At 36.1% G+C, this 18,239-nt stretch overlaps 1 protein-coding gene across 2 annotated transcripts in view; it reads left to right on the top strand.

Moving 5' to 3' along the window:
- Positions 1-4,619: 4,619 nt before the first annotated feature.
- The window catches only part of LOC136027254 (probable ATP-dependent RNA helicase DHX35), a gene marked incomplete at its 3' end in the record, with an annotated part of 77,794 nt that continues 64,174 nt past the window's right edge, over positions 4,620-18,239 (top strand). For both annotated transcript variants that reach the window (XM_065704326.1, XM_065704325.1), the window contains 1 exon segment: positions 4,620-4,752. In XM_065704326.1, the coding sequence (XP_065560398.1) occupies positions 4,722-4,752 (31 nt within the window).

Below are 18,239 nucleotides of genomic sequence, written 5' to 3'. Positions count from 1 at the left end.
CTTCATTCCTTACTTGCAGTTTGTTACCACGAACTGTTTGATACATGAAGCTATCAAGTGATGTATTCATTATCATCCTTGCTAAATTATTTTGGAAAGTGCAAATTTACCAAAATGGCATTTTTTCTCCCCCAAAAGTTTTTTTTTCAGAAACGTGTTTCTTGACTTTTGGTTACCATGCGCTATTTTGAACCTTCTTATTCCCTTTAAGGGTTCTAACTTTAATTTCCTCAAAAAAAGATCATTGAAGTAAAAAAGAGCATATAAAACAGCATAAAGTGATGTATTCAATTTCATTCTAGCTAATTTATGTTGAAAACTGCATGCTTACAAGAAGTGTCACCCCTCTGTTGGTATGTTAGCTTAGTAAAAGGAACACCACTCCCTGCAGCTAACACGTAAAACTAGGACTTCGCAAATAACATACAGAATTTTGATGTTGAGGTTAAAAAAAGCTCCCCTAACCTTTCTTGTTTTTTTAGTTTTTGTTGGTTCTTACTTTGTTCCATGACTGAACACAAAATTAAATTGGATCAAATTCACTGAGCACTAACTAATCTAAATTTCCAAGGCTCAGGCTCTTTTTTGCTCGGTGAGGATTCTTTATTCTTTTCAGTTAATAGAATTGCTTGAAATGACATACCATCAAAAAGTGAGAAGCGACGCTATATTCTAATTAAACAACAAACACAGAAAAGTCGCTGTTGACAATTTTTCTTTTTCTTTCACATATTAAAGTCGATTTTCCAATTGAAAACGAATTTGTAGCAGTTTTGTGAGACACTTTCTGGCTTTTCATGGAAAAGTGCGGTTTTCTGTGTCGTAGTTAATACAGTACGACAATGTGACAAAAACGCAAAAGTGCAACAGTTCGCAAGAAATCGGAGCTGCCAGCTTGTTGGTACATGAATTGGTGTCTCCTGACCATCCAAAAAGCGCAATTTTAGATGAAATGTGTATTTTTTGAAATTAAAAAACTAGAGGTTCATTTTTTTTACAAGTTGTACTACACTGACCAACAAACGCTTTTTAAACCTCTTTCAAAGCGGTCAATTAAGAAAAATATATGAAAACAGAAAAATCCATATAAAATATTCAAGCAAAAAGACTCAAGTGTGAAAGTACGAAACCTATATAAACATGTGAATCCCTTATGTTGGATAAAATTCTTTGCTTACTATATTTCTGAAAAAAAACATAGGTGCTTAGATAATACTTAGAAAAAGCAAAAAGCCCTTTGGTGAAAAGTAATACTTTTTTAAACAAAATGTATATCAAGTTGTGAAATGTTTTGTTTTCTGTCTTAAATTTACAAAATATGTCCCTGTTTTGCCCTTTTATGTCCCAAATTTCTAAAATGTGTTACTTTTTTGCCCTTTTATTTAACTGTGTCCTGGCATATGGGAATGTGTCCTTTTGACACAAATTTGTTCAGTTAGCAACCCTATGGACAACAGATTGCGGACAAGTCACGCTTCTATTTGGCGCTTAAAGAAAAAAATGTTAAATATATCTTCCATTGAGCTAAATTACAAATGATAAGGAATACCGAGCAAATTTGTAATAGGAATAACTTCCCCCGAGCTTAATTAACTTCTTATGACTGATATTTATTATTATTATCGCTCAAATGCCAACTTCAAGCATTGAGTATTTCTTTTGCAGATAGAAAATTTTTGGTGCAATGAACAACTACTACTACAGTTTTTACAATTTTACTGTAGCATAGAGCTAATTGAAGAAAACACAGCTGCTTACGTTCATCCTCCATGCTTGTCTATTTAAAACTTCCACCTGTACACCCTCCGAATAAGTTCCAATTTCCTTTGAATCATTTCTTACGACTTCTTCCCATCAGATTTGGGAAGAGTCTGTTTCTTGTTTTTCCTTAGATGAATGGGTGACAGGGACAATTTTGGAAGTCTGTCATCCTTAATCCGCAAAACGTGTCCTTGCCATTTCAATCTTTCTCTCATCATAATCCTAGAAAGTGAGATAGAATCAACAGTAGTATCGTTGAGGGGGGGGGGCAATAATTTGGAGAAAAAATACTAAGTAACTTTAAAACTTTGCTTGTTTTAAGTTTCAACTTCGTTGTTTACTTTGATCAGATAATTTTTTGAATTAATTTATCCTCCTTTTTAATAGAAATAACGCAAAAACAGGGGTCCATTACACTTCCTAATATATTCCACATTAGCATTATATAAATACAGTGTCTTCGAAACCTTATCATCAAGTAAATAGGTGAGCCTATTTAATGGCAAAATTGCGAAAATGTACTTATACTTCCTGTTTCACCACGTTTACTCAAGTCAAATTGTTTCTCCTGATAGGTAAGGGTCTTTCATTTCTTAAAATCTGTCATTTCAATATAAGGTTTTCTTGTTTTAAAACTGTAAGCAATGCATATCAATACACACTCTGCATTAGCAAATAGGACAGACATGGAATCACTAAAAAACAAGAGACCATTGAAAACAAGAATTTTTTTTTAACTGAAAAACATGAAGAGAAATCATTGAAAAGAAAAATAACACTTAGTACTTTTCTTTGTTGGGATAAACCCAGATTGACGATTTTTTTTTTTCAATTTATTAACATACCAGTACAATATTTTACTGTTACACCGTCTGGCTTCACCTCCGAAATCTTCAGCAATTTTATCTATGGCCTCCACTTCAAACCTCATTAATTCCTATTTTAATATTTTTTCCGCTTTATTGATATTCCTCTTATTTTCAGATGATTTATCACAGAAATAATTCTTGCTCAAGTCTCTTCGCCTCTCTATAAAACATAATTTTTTCACTAAAATTCCAAGTTGCATTTCTAACTTTCTTCCTAGGACACCATCAGCGACTTCACGAACTATTTTTCGAAAATAATTCCTTCCATCTTCTACATTGTCAAATTTTAAACTCTCCAGGCTACTATTCAACTGTTCCTGGAAATTTTCTATCAAATAATCATCCTGGAGTCTACCAAAGTCGTAGCTTCCCAGAACATAGTTACCCTTCCTAAATTTCAGCTTTAAATTAACTCTATACACTACTAGATGGTTATCCTTAATTTTGACATTAATAACTGAACTTCAATATGCCCTAGTATATTATATTGATCCTTTCAGTCTTCAGTTTACAGTAGCACAAGAAAAAGGCTGCCTTTCTTGCCTTCATGTGAATACCATGGTAACTGATGTGACATTTAAAACCAAATAATGTATTGGTTATAACATGATTGTTATACCTACAAAATTGCAGCAGTCTGTAACCATTACTGTTTTCTCCTACACCAAAGTTACCTCGGCTAGGCACCATCTATCCCTATTCCTGCCAACCCGGGCGTTAAGATATCCTAGTAAAAATTCGATATTTCTAGATGGGACCCTCTCTATTCTTTTCTGTAGCTGTAAGTAAAATTCATCAGAGTCACTATAATCTCCATCAGTCAGTTCTACAGGGGCTTATACTACTATGACTGATACCCCACATTTTTTTGTCATAGAATTAGCAAATAGTATTCTGACATTAATACAGTCCCAACAAAAACAAGACTTGGAGGCTAGCAGTATATTATTAATACCTTCTTAACTTAGACAAGGATTAGCAGCTTCCTTAGTCATTATGAGCCCTATTCCCTGCGTATGCACCTAATTCTTCCTGCCTCAGTAAATAAACTCTATTTCACCCAATTCCATGTTTCCTACCCCTGAGATTTGAGTTTTTGATATTTCTAATAAGTTCAATAAAGAGTCTGGAGTCGCTAGTCACAGTGTCAATGCTATAGCTATTTTTTAACGTTGTAATATTCCAAGTTGTAATTTTCATATTCCTTAAGTCATTGAAATTATTATGGCCTCAGGAAAAGCAACGGTCCTAGAACAAGTGCAGAACAGGGACTAGCACAGGGTCTCGAATCTACACGAGGCATTTAATCATACTTAGAAGAGGACAGAGAGAAGCTCCAAGGACCTCCAGTTGAGTGGAAGCTTTGTGTAATCCTGGACCCATTGTTTTCACAACACAACGTGATTTTCTGTACTTGGCAATGTTCTTTTATCAACAAGAGTCGAAATGGTTATCGGACAATCTCATGCTTATTCTTTTTAACTGCTTATATATTCATGCCGACAACTATTACTCATTAGGCAACCCGTTATGCATAATTTAGCTAGGAAGGTTTTTTTTACCCCTAAAACGCCCACTAAAACAGACCAAAGCCAGAAGAATTATCCGTTCACCAGAATCTAGCCTAAATTTTTTCATTAACTAGGCTAAAATTTTCTTTGAGGGTTTCACTCCTCAAGGTCCTCTTATAGCACTTTTAGCTGTCACATATTTGGTTAGGAAAACTTTTGAAAGGTCCCCTCTGATACCACTAAGAGACATCAACTACACAAATGTTAGATTAACTAAGATATATTTTCATGGGAAGGGTTCCTTCATTTCTTACAATTTCAACAACAAGTTTTAGGCAATCAATTGCAAAAACTGGATGTTTTTGATTTTGCTCTATATCGCCTAGCATATCACGTCCAGAGCGACGAAATATCATGTACAGTACTATTAATCACATTTAAAATAATTTTTACAGATGACTCTTAACAGCGAAACCATTTCAATTTCGAATGCGCCAAAATGAAAAACTTGTCATCTAAGAAGTGAATAAAACACAAAGGCCAAGGGACATTATAAAATATAATCAATTAATATTTCGCAATGATTCCTTTTCCAAAATTTATAAAACCGAGTAAGCCAAAATTCTTCTAGCCTACTCTTTGCAAATTCCAATTTTACTATACAAAAATGCTTCTGCAGGGTTAATTTTCCATCTTTGATGTAGGCCTATGTATTGTATACACACAAGAAATGCCTTTATGCAGGATCAAACAGACTTTTTGTTTAGATCTTTTAAAGGAACAACATTTTACAGGCAAAGTATAAAACTTTGTAAAACCGCACTGTAAAATTGCAACTTGTGGTATCCTTTTTTCTTTTAACCTAAGTTAAAGGCTGAAAATCTAGGTGAATAGAACTTTTGTGAATTTGGTTGATAGCCCCACATATAGTAAGTTCATATATTTCTCTTTTTTTTCTGTCAATGTTTGTTTTCTTTGTGAACAGGCTCCTTAACCTGTAAAGACTATTGGGTAAATTTGTAGTTGACTATATAATTTAGCTAGGATGAAAGTGAAAACATCATTTGATGTATTTTTTTATGCTCTTTCGTAATTCAATAATTGCTTCTGGGGCTAATTATGTCTTGAGCCCTTAAAGAGGCCCCAGAGGCATTTTATATGAATTCTGAAAGAGCATCAAGAAAAATATCAAATCACGTTTTTACTGTCATCCTGGCTAAATTATAGGCTATAGCCCACTGTAAATATACCATGAAGTTTGCCCCTCCCCCTAATGTGCAAATATATACCCTGAACTAGGATAAACCCTGAATTGTCAACAGCAAGGTTTCAAATCACAAAATTTGGTTCTATTTTTAGTTCTCAGCAATCAAAAAATGCACATTTAAATTGAAATGGTAAGAAAATGGTTTTTTTGAGTAGCCTAATAAATGAGGTTGGAATTGTTATAACTAAGTATTTTTGGAATATATTGCTCTTGAACAACTTAGACTAGTGATATGTTTTTAACCACTTCTTAACATCTTAACTGGCATTGACAACTTCTCTATGGGGGGTACAAAAATGAAATATTTTTGGGGCCCCTTTAAGGGTACAAGATGCAATTAGCCCCAGAAGCAATTATTGAATTATGAAAGAACATAAAAAAGTCATCAAATGACATTTTCACTTTCATCCTAGCTAAATTATGTATCCAACTGAAAATTTACCAGCTATTGGACATATATCTGATTATATAAGAATCTCATGTCTATTGAATATCAAATATTAGTCTGAATAAAAATTATTTATGGAACAATAGAAGAAAACATAGAGATATTTATTTATTTATTTCCCTCAAAATGGAGAAGTAGACTACATAAAATACATAAATGAAATTACAAAAGACAAAAATTTAATCCTTCAACAAACAAAACAAAAAAATTGATGTTAAATGGGCACAATAATATAACTGAATAAAATACTTAAAAGAGAAAAAAAATCAAACATTATTTAAATTCTGGGGAAAGGTTATGCATAAAGATAAAATTTTCAAGCTCATGGTAGAAATTATCCCCCTTATTCCTAGCTAATTTTAATGGCTCTTTAATTTGAAATCTCAAGACTAATTTGGTATTACTAACAAAAATTGGAAAACCAAGTAAAAATTTACAGTATTTAAAATAGCAAATGCAAATTGAAGAAAAATAACAGATTTTAAAATCTTGAAAACAAAGGCAGGATAGAGAACATGCAGGAGGATAACTGCACCAAAAAGAGAACCTAAAATATCTTGACAATAGATACCTTGAAGCCATATTATTGAGCCAATTGCCTTTCTAATTTTTTCTTGAATATTTAAAATTAGCATTGACTTCAAGCTGAAGCACAATAAGGTGACCCCAGATAAAGAACAGTAGAAGAAACTTTGAATGAAGTACTCCTGTTGCAAATTGGTTTAGCTCAGTTATTGTCATTAATTGAAAAATATTGACATTTTTAACCCTGATAGAAAGGCCTCTACCTTTAAGCCCACTAGAAAGGGAATTAGAATTACCAATTAAACTAGCTTTAGAACAACTCAACAAAACAATATCATAAGCATATGCAATAAAAGACACATGCCACTCTGAGAGATAAAGGTTATGGATAGTGCACAAAGACACTCTGCCAAACATATATAAAAAATATAAGGGAATAAAACTCCACTTTGTCTGACTCCACAACAGGCAGAAATTGGATTAGAAAAAGAATAAGAAGCAGCAATTTTTATTCTATGCCCCCAATACTAGGATCTAAGAACTCTAACCATAGAAATGGGATATCACCACTATTGGCAAACTAATCAAGAATGAAAGTTTTTTGGCATATTTCCAGGATTATTATCTCCTCCCAGGTCAAAATGTTTGATCTTTTTTACTGATTGCTCAAAACTAAGACTCAATTGTAGGATTATGTGATGCCTCATTCTCATGCTTGTGGTTTTGCACCAGCTTGCTATTATGTGCTTATGCTTATTTGCTATTATGTGTTGATGCTTATTTGCCTTGATGCGCTTACGATTGCTTAGCTTTGCTTATAGTTTTCTTTGTTATAGGTACCTGGGTTTGAATAAAGATTTATCTACCAAATATTGAATGGTATCAGAAGTGATTGACCAATAATGGATGTCAAGTATCAGTTGGGACTTGCTGTGTCTTCCTGATGGGTGGAAACGATTCAAACAACAAGCTCATCTTACATTTGCTGGCCCCTTATCTGACAAAACTGAGAAGATCATGTGCACCTATGTACTTATTTTGGTTGGAGACAAGGGAAGAGAAATATGTAATACCTTCACTTTCATTGAGATTTAAAAGATTAAGCTGGACAAAATTTGAAGACTATACAACATCTAAAACAAATAGCATGTTTGCAAGGTACATCTTTCAGAAATGCCACCAACATGAGGGAGAAAGGATAGAAGCTACATAACAGAGGTGGAAACCTTAGTTAAGGCCTCTAGCTACAGGGATGCAGACAAAATGGTACAAGATAGAATAGTCTGTTGAATATTGAACCCACATATCAGGAAGCACCTTCTAGTAGAAGGGGATGCTCTAACCCTTGAAACAACTATAGATAAATGTCACATGTCTGAAACAGCACAGTCACACCTAAGAATGTTTAATGAAGGTAGCATAAAATAAAGAAGTTGATTCCATCCACAAAATCAGTCACCATCCAAGCTGAAGATTTGATGAGTTCAAGACTACTAGCTCAAGATCTAGACAATGCTACTTTTGTGGTGGCAGCTACAGCCCTAATCACGCATGTCCTGCAAAAGGAAAGACATGCACCATGTGCTGCAAGCCTAACTATTTTGCAAATGTCTGTAGAAGCAACAAGGTTGTAAATGTAGTTTCAGGCATGAACAACACACTTGAAAACTCTGATGATGAGGATGAGATATTTCTGTATGAAGTCTCCAAAACAAATGACAAGGAAGAATCCATAGTCTCCCTCACAATAAACGTCCAGCTGCTAGTTAGCTTTAAAATTTACACAGGAACACAAGCAAATATTCCTCCTGTCAAGTATTTTGACATGCTCTTGCCAAAGCCAGAAATAACCAAGGCTAACCAGAAGCTTGTTAGTTACTGTGGTGGCAGGATTCCTGTTCAAGGAAGATGTGCTGTGAGCTGCACCTATGTACAATCTAGGCCTTCCAACCAGCAGTTCTACGTTGTTGAAACAAACTCTGTTCCCATAATTGGCTTCAGCTCAGATCTGAACCTTATTAAACTGATCATGAATGTCAACTCTGCTGCAAGCATTGATGAATCAATCCGCAACTCTGTTTTGGAGGCTATTAAAGAGTTTAATGATGTCTTTGAAGGGCTTGGAAAGCTGGATGGCGAGTGCCATTTTGTTTGAAGGATGGAGTCATCCTTAAGGTTCATCCTGTAAGAAAAATTCCATCTGCTGTTTGCGATAAGCTTAAAGTAGAGCTTGATAGAATGGAGAAAGACAGTGTCATGGAGAAGGTGACTGTCCTTACTGAATGGATCAACTCCATGATGGCTGTTCAAAAGAAATATGGCACTCTCTGCCTCTGTATTGACCCAGTGGATGTCAATGAACCCATCAGAAGACCTCACTACCCTACTCCAATGTTAGAAGACTACATCAAACCTGTATAGAGCAAAGTACTTCACAAAGATAGATGGATGTTCAGGCTACTGGTTGTTACTGCTTGACAAGGAATCATCAGACCTAACTACTTTCAACACTATCTTTGGAACATACCATTTCAAGCATATGCTGTTTGGCATTATATCAGCTTAGGACGAGTTCCAGAGGCACATTGAGGAAGTTTTTGAAGATTTCACTGGCTTTATAGTTATCATAGACAATCTGCTGGTTTTTGGGTCAACCCTGGAAGAGCATAATCAATGTCTTGTTGCCGTCTTAAAGAGGTTACAAGCAAAAGGGGTGAGGTTCAACCTCAGCAGATGTAAATTTGGCGTACAAGAGATAATATACTTTGGCTGCAGAATGGGCTAAAAAAGAATACACCCAGATCCAGAGAAGCTACATGTAATTAATGCAATGCATAAACGAGTGAACAAAGAAGAGCTGACCACTCTCCTAGGAATGCTGAGTTACTTAGCCAGTAGATACATCTCCAATCTATCAACCAATTGTAATGATCTTCTTGATGTCTGCAAAATCAAAGTCTTTGTTTGAGAAACAAAACTTGATGTTGCCTTAAAGGAAATAAAGGACTTCATGGTGTTGCACCTTGATTTTTTGATCATTGAAGTACCTCAATCTACCTGATAGTCGATGCCTTGTCACACAGCCTAGGAGTGTTCATCTCGACAAATGGACAGGCAATAGTGTATGCTTACGAGCCCTTACGCCTACCTTGCAAAGATACTCACAGCTAGAGAAAGAGCTTTAAACCATTGTTTTTGGCTGCTGATATTTCCACCACTACATCTATGGAAGGAATCTTCCATACCCCCCAGTGAAATGGATTAGTGGAAAAGACTATCCAGACTTGCAAGAGCATCATGACCAAGGCAAGTGAAAATGGATTGGACCCATACCTTGGAATTCTGGAAGACTGTAACAGCCTGGTGGACGGTTTGGCTGCCTCTCACAAATGCTCATGAGCCATCAGCTCTGCTCGAAGCTGCCCTGGAGGAGGCAACCAGGTTTTCTTCAGAAAACAGCCAGAAGGGCTGTGGAAAAACAGGGAAATAATAAAAGAGGCAGATGAACCTAGATTGTACTACCAGTCATCTAAAGATGGTTTTATCTTCCGCCAGAACCAAATACACCTAACCAAAGGAGCCTCTCATTCCACACTTGATGATAGACCTGCCATGGACTAACCCTCCCCCTCCCAGTGCTGTATTGAGGTCACTAAACCCAAGTTGGGTTACTGATTGCCCTGACACTACTGCAGGCGTTAGACCGCGCAGAACATTTCAGAGATTCTTGACGACTGCCACCAAGCCTGATATGGCTGTATGTGCTTATGCGGATTTGCTATTATATGCTTATACCTATTTACCTTGATGCCCTTATGCTTGCTTAGCTTTGCTTATAGTGTTCTTTATTATAGGTGCCTGGGTTTTGAATAAAGATTTGTCTACCAAATATTGCATCAATCATTCACCAAGTGTCAAACAAACTCCTCCCCTTTTTCCATTAAAAAACTTGTATGTAAAAAATTGGCCATTTGCAATATTTTCTCCCCTTGCCTTAGGGACCGTGGGAGTCATGTTGTCTCTAGATGTGTCATTATTGTAGACACACCTTCTGATTGTTTTGAATAAAATGGATATTTTAAATTAGCCCCTCTTAAGTTCTGTGACCACTCTTTCATTGTAAGTAACTCGAGAAAAAGTCTAAGGATCCTTTTCTGGCCCATTGGGGGAAACCAGTATTTTTGTTATTTCAAGGACTTAAGAATATGATTTTCAAAACAATCCCAGGAAAATATTTTTTTGCCCTTTTTTGGGGAGGGGTGCCTGTAATTTGTTTTTGCATTAGGCTTCTCTTGTCCCAAGGACTTACCGATGTAAGTTTCAAATTGATTTGGGATAAAAAGGTTTTGACCAAATTTTTGGGCCCCTTACCCCCACAAAAAACAGCAAAACCTTTGATCCTTTGACTCAAGAGTGATCCCTGTAATTTCAAGCCAATTTTACACCAAATATCAAACATGCCTCCCTTTAAACTTCATCAATTTCAACTTTTTCCCTTTCAGTCCCTTTCAACTTCAAACAATTTTCAACTGGGGATTGTGTCATCACAGGAGGCATATTATTTGGATCTTTTTGACTATTTTTAAAAAACAGATATCTCAAAATTTTGATTGGATGTTTTTGTAGGTTATTAAGACCTAGTAACAAAAAAGGGCGAAGGGGGGCAGTGAGGTCAACTGGGAGAGGCAGCTTGGGGAAGGGTATTCCCTCTATCAAGAATTTTTTGCTGCCCTAAATTTTGAAAAATTCTCTTTAAAACAACTTTTTTTGGCATTTTCACTAAAAAACAAAAACGAATCATGCCCTCCTAGCTTTTGAAAAATCTATTTTTGCCCCTTCACTTCTTAATTTCCATAAATTGATGCCTCTGAGGGAAGAGGGCTGACTGGTCTTTTATCATCATTAACTCTTAAGTTTAAGTTCCATTTATTTCCATGAAATAGCAAAAACAATATCCCAAAGGCTTCAATGGACTTTTATTTGGGAAATGGCTTAAAATAAATGAATAATGTTAAAACTTGGCATATATTACCTTACCTTAATTACCTTAATCCATCTGAGAGCTTTAAGGTCTTCCAGACCTGTAGTGCTCTTGAGTTGAGGATTGCCAGTTGAACCTCCACTGTTTCTTCTCCAACTCTTTGTCAAGTTGGTTTTTGAAGGACTGGATGGAGGGAGCACTGACAGTTGAATCTTTCAGTTTATTCCAATGATTTATTACTCTTCTCGAAAAGAATGTTTGGCAAGTTTTAGATCGGGAGCTTGACTTTGGTAAGTCAACAACTAAACAATGCCTAAATATAAATCTACAAGGAAAATAAATCAATTCACCAACAGTACCCGCATAGTAGCAACCCTCCTATCACCTGGCAATAAAAAAGAAAAAAAAAACTTCTACATCATCAGGGATCCAATGCTAACAAAACAACAACAACCCCCCCAAAAAAATCCTAAAACAATTAAAATTTATTCAATATTTACCCTTAATAGAAAACTTTTCATCTGTCTCTTAAAGGAGCCAAGTGTTCATGGCTGCCAGATGTCAGCAGGAATCAAGCTAATATGAATAATGTTGAAACTTGGCATATATATACTAAACAACGCCTAAATATAAATCTACAAGGAAAAGAAATCAATTCACCAACAGTACCCGCATAATAGCAACCCTCCTATCACCTGACAATAAAAAAAAATAAAAAAAACTTCTACATCATCAGGGATCCAATGCTAACAAAACAACAACCCCCCAAAAAAATCCTAAAACAATTAAAATTTATTCAATATTTACCCTTATAGAAAACTTTTCATCTGTCTCTTAAAGGAGCCAAGTGTTCATGGCTGCCAGATGTCAGCAGGAATCAAGCTTTAAGCACGTCCCACAGTCACGGCCAGACCAAAGTCTGAACAAACCAAGGGAGTAGCCAGAATCATCACATCCTCCCAGTTATGAACTGTGTGCAAATTTACCTCCCCTTCTGGTTTAAGTAGGCAAGAAAAACAACATGGAAGATCTTTGTGGAAGTATTGATATGCCAGTGAAGATAGAGATATAACATAAATATCCTTCATCTTTTGGAGATCAATAGGAGTATGTGTGGTCGACTGTAGGACTCTTGCCACTTTCTCATGAAGATGGTGAACAGAAGCAAGTAGTGAAGAAAATGTAGACATCCATACAGACAAACAATAACATATATAAGGGTAAATGAGAGAGAAATATAAAAGACTGAGGATAGGAAAAGGAAATAATCACTTAAATTTTTGGATGATTCCAAGTCCGTGGGAAATTTTCACTCTTATTACCTGAACATGCCACTTAAATGATAGATTTTTATCCAAAATAACTCCCTAGAATTGCACATACCGATCCAGGGGTGACTTATGGAGCCTCTTGGTGTACAAAGCTCAGTAATTGTGGGGCAGCTCACACCTGTGCCAGAAAAAAATTAGAAGGTACAACTTTTATACTTTTAAAGCTAGCTTATTTATGTCAAAACTATTGAGTATCCTCTCAGTCATTGCTTGAAGCTTTAGGATAAGGTATGATTCATCCAGAGTCCTTAGCACCTAGAGTAGTGATATCTGCAAATGCTACCAATTCTTCTCAATTATCAGATGTAACGTCGACGTAGTCTGACAGTAAAATTTATGACACAATCCACAGCACACATCGGTAGTTGGTGTGTTAATAAGGTGGTAGAGGTCGTTCACATTGATGATGAAGAGGATTGGCCCTAGAATAAAACCTTGAGGTACTCCGTGTTCAATTGGAACTTTTTCGTCTGCATCTTCTGTAGCAAGAGATATGTTAGTGAGATATGAAGAGAACCAAGACAATGCTTCCCCATGCACACCATAATGAGAAAGCTTGCCAATGAGGATCTTAAGTGTAAGGTAGTCAAAAGCTTACTTTACATAATAAGGGCTGCAGGAATGAGATTAGAATCTTAAGATGGTTGTATAAACTGAAGAAGTTATTACAAGCTTGTTCTGTAGAATGCTTTGCGTGAAACCCAAACTGATGCTGATGGAAAATTTTTTCTTCAATAAATCTCACATGACGTTTTAGCATTGGCCTTTCAAATATCTTAGAGAACACTGACAAAGGAAAGATTGGCCTGTAGTTTTCCAGCCATCACGAATCCTTACGGCCATCTCTTTTAAAGAGAGCTATCACATGCGCCAATTTAAGACGCTGGGGAAATACTCCTATTTGAAATGACCTATTAATCAAATAGCAAATTGGAGTAGTAATAGATGGAAGGATATGTTTAATTACTTTAGCTGAAATTTGGTCAAAACCTGCTGAAGTATTCTTTAAAGACAAAACAATATTTGCAATTTCCTGCACTGTAACTTCCTCAAGAACCATTGATTTATTTACTTATAACCTTTATAGATATGTCTATTGAAAGTTCATGTTCATGTAGCCTTTCTCCCTTCTGTTCATGGGCTCTGTCTATGTAAAATCTCCTGCATTGTTATAGCTTGCCAACAGTTGCATAGAAGAAAGGCTGGTTGCCCACTAACCACTTTTGGCTCTTTAATAGGCGCTCGAACTTTCCCAGTTTCCAATTGAATGAGCCCACTTCTATGGTTCTATAATCAGTCCTTCCATACAAAGTGGATATGCCTATTGAAAGTTTGTGCTCATGTAGACTTTCTCCCAACTGTTCATGGGCTCTGTCTATGTAAAATTTCCTGCATTGTTACAACTTGCCAACAGTTCCATAGCAGAAAGGCTGGTTGCACTCCAACTACTTTTGGTCCTTAAAAAGGCACTCAAAACTTTCCCAGTTTCCAATTGAATGAGCCCACCTCCATGTTTCTGTAATCAGTCCTTCCATACAAAGTGACGAGGAAAAAACATTTTGCTGCCCTTTGTCAAGGTCTGTGTTATAAGGAACCAATTTTTTCTTATGTACTGGGTCTTCTTTGCCTAAAAACTTAAGAATATAAGCTTCATGCGAAATGAAAAAATTGCATCGTGTCCCCCCACCCCTATCATTCGTTTCTCCTTCCACTACAAAATATACAGCTTATTTGTGAACAGCTGGCAATTTGCATAACTTATGGCCATTTCCCCAAAGGGTGATCCCCTGTGGAGATCATGCCATCCCCACAGGCATCTTGATAGAATCTTTCGACTATTCTGAACAAAAGGCTATCTTAAAAATTTTATCAGATGCTGTGGCAGTTTAGTGGGGATTGGGTAGCAACAAAGGATGTGAAAGCAGAGCTGATTGACCACTTTTCACTTTTTATTCTTAAAAAAGAGCATTATTCAGCGGTTTTTTCTCTTCTTCTATTCTCTGTAATTTAGTATGATTTCAGCAGTCACTTCTTTATTGTAGTCTTCTTTCTCTACTTCTTGTCTTATTGTTGTCTTTTTTTCTGTTAATTTTTGCACATCCATTTTCAATTTCGAACACTTCTCTGTTCTTTTGGGTAATTTAATTTTATAAACTGATTGATACTTGGCTCATTGCTCAGCATTTTTTACTTGGGAAGGACTCACAATTTTAATATTAAAAAGAAAAAAACAAATTGCCATAATATCTAGAAGTTAATAAGATAAATTTCATTTAGGATAGGGTTTCAATTTCCTTGTGGAAAAGGACATGTAAGTGCATGACACCTTTTCTGGTATCATGAGTAAAATAAGTTTTATGATTTCATAATGTAAGCTACCGTATGAATAATAATAATTGGTATAGAATCAAGTACTACTACTAACAACTCACCACAGCTTCAAGCCGCCTAAGGCCAACACAGCTACACACGCTCCTCCTCCATCCCAATCCATTGAAAACCTACCTCTTTACACTCTCCCAGGAAGTTCCCGTTTTCCTTAAATCTTTCTCTATGACATCCCCCCGCCCTTACCCCAGACGACCTGCTTTCCGTTTAGGCAATCTGTCATCTTTCATCTGTATAATGTGCCTAAGCCATCTCAATCTTTCTCTCACTATAGCCCTAGAAAGCAGGATTGAACCGCACTTTTCGTAAAGTCTACCGTTTAATATACGGCCAGTCAGCCGGGTACCCAGAACAATCCGAAGGCAATTTCTCTGGAAAACATCTAGAAAATCTTCATCCACTTTTTGGAGCGTCCTTACTTTAGAACCATATTTGATTGCTTTCATCACCGTAGCTTCCAATATTTTTGTCTTGGTTTGCGAACTTATCCTCCTATTTTTCCAAACTTGTTTCAACTGTGAAAAAACACATTGAACCCTGGCTATTCTACTTTTAACATATTCACTGCTCCCGCCGACTCTACCAATAATACTACGAAGGTAAGTGAAGCTGTCCACTTGATCAATCTTTTCGTTACCCAACGTCACCTTTTCAACTTCACTTATTCCAAGTCTTAGTAACTTACTCTTCTTAACATTAATTTTCAAACCTATTCTGGCACCCTGAACTCACAAACCATCTAAAAGTTCACTCATTTTGCTCACACTTTCATCTAAGATGCTTAAATCATCGAGTCCAGGAAAGTTTTTCCTCCACATTTGGTTCATTGTTCTCTCGTTGCCTTTCCTGTGCTTTTTAAGACGAAGTCTATGAAAATGATCCATATAAACGGAGATAGAGCACAACCCTGCTTAACTCCTGATTTTAAATTCAAGTTCTTTTAATTTTCAGACTAAATTCACTCACTAAAACACTATAATACATTATACAACAGAAAAGAAAAATATTAGAGAGGGTACCTACAAAATGAGTTATACTCGAAAACCAGCACCCTACGACGAAAAAATAAATAATGTTATGAAAGTAATGAAAAATAAATAATGATAAACAATAAAATACACATCATAAAAAACAAAATAAGACACCCCATTCAACTCACAGCCCACATTCCAAATCAAATTGTAATTTAATATAAATTAACACCAGCACCGGCAACCATAACTTCATCTTAATTAATAATTATCAATTAGATATTGTTTTAATTTATTTTTAGAAAAGCAGAATAGAAGAATTTGAATCCACATAACTTTTATAAATGTTCCTAAACTTTATTATTGAATTTTTGGGGAAAATCTGGATCGTTCTGTATGAATTCTAGGGTGAGGGAATTTAGCTGAATGTCTTCTTAGACTAGGCTATACCTATTCTGAACAAAAGAAATTAGCGAGAAATTAATAGAATTAAGAACTGATGGTAATAATTCTTTAATTTGTTTAAATCTCAAAAGAACACAATGGACTGGAGGGACGGGATCAACTGGCAAAATGCTCAAAAATGCATAGAGACTCTTAGTAGGGGATTTGTTTGGGAGAGCCAATGGGGAAGGAAGGAGTGCTTTTAATGTACGAAGTGCTTTATTTTGAAGATGTTGAAGGGGCTTAATTCGAGATTTAAAAAATTCGATAAGTAATGGAACAATAATTAAAATAAGAATGAATTAAAGAATGATAAACTGACTTAAGGGGGTAAAATTCTAGATACCGAAGTAACCCAACTCTCCTTCCTAGCTGAATCCATAGTCTATCCAGATGAAGCTTCCAAGATAAATTTTCATCAACTATAAGACCTAGGTACTTACTAGATTCCTTTCTAGTAATGGTAACTAGTTCTCCGTTAAAATGGACAGATTTTGAGAAAGCGACGGCAGGGCATGAGAAAGTTGCATGAGAAAAAAGTTGATAAAATTGGTCTGATGAATTTAAAATAATGCGGTTGTCAGCAAACCACTGTAATAGCTTCATTAGACTACGATATGTTTTCTCCGATCAATGATTCATCTATACCTGTGACAGAATTAGCTGTGTCGTCTGTGAATAGTAGAGCAAGTCCGTCAGCCGCGATTGCGTCCATAAGTCGTTTACGTATTTTAGAAACAGAAGCGGTCCAAAAATTAAACCTTGCGGTAGTCCTACCATTCTTGGACATGGGGTTTTACTGACTACCTCCATCCACAACCTGATTCCTACCAGTAAGGTAAGACTGAATGAGTGAGAGACCGTTGCCTCTAATCCTGCAGTAGTCAAGCTTACCCTGAAGAATCTGCTGACAAATCGTATCAAATGCTTTCTTCACATCCACAAATATTGTAGTTGGTATTTCGTCATGGTCCATCGCATCATTTGAAAATTGTAAAAAACAGTATAGCACGCCCGGTAGATTCCCAGGTCTGAATCCAAACTGATGCGTGATGAAGAAGTTAGACCTAGTCAGATAATGCATCACTCCATTGTAGATGCAACGCTCCATAATTTTCGAAAAATCAGAGAGAATAGAGATAGTTGATAGTTCGAAGGCTGCTTTGGCTCGCCACCTTTTTTAGAGGGGTATAACCCTCGCTGACTTGCAAACAGTAGGAAAGATTCCGTCCTTAAAGCAAGAATTGATGACATGTGCGATAACACTTTCATAGCAATCCATGGTCTTCTTGATGACGTAAAATGACCACCCATCTGGACCTTCGGAGTGACCGTTTTTCATGGTTTCTACAATCTTCAGGAGTTCGTCTTCAGTGATAGGTGACAGAAGCATAAAGGAGCTAGATGACGAAGGTGGGTATTTTTTGTAATTATCTGTGCAGATAGTTGATCAGTTGTAAGTTTCCTCTACGGTTGCTTCTCTAACACCTGAAAAAAATTCGTTGAGCTTATTGGATACGCCTTGTTGTGATATTGAAAGTGTTTCATCTGGCTTCGTCATGATCTCAGGAAATGTGTTGATTTTTGCTTATTCAGGCATTCATTTATTGGAGTTCATGTCTTCTTTGGTTATACTTCTGCTTCTTGCGACCTTTTATGGTAATAGGCCTGTTTAGCTTTCCTAACCAGGCATGTCAAAGTGTTTTTATAGCTTTTGAATTCGGTAGCAAATTCAGCAAGATT

This window comes from Artemia franciscana, chromosome 5 (assembly GCF_032884065.1).
Source record: "Artemia franciscana chromosome 5, ASM3288406v1, whole genome shotgun sequence".
Taxonomy (NCBI): domain Eukaryota; kingdom Metazoa; phylum Arthropoda; class Branchiopoda; order Anostraca; family Artemiidae; genus Artemia; species Artemia franciscana.
This window is presented reverse-complemented; position numbering and strand designations above follow the sequence as displayed.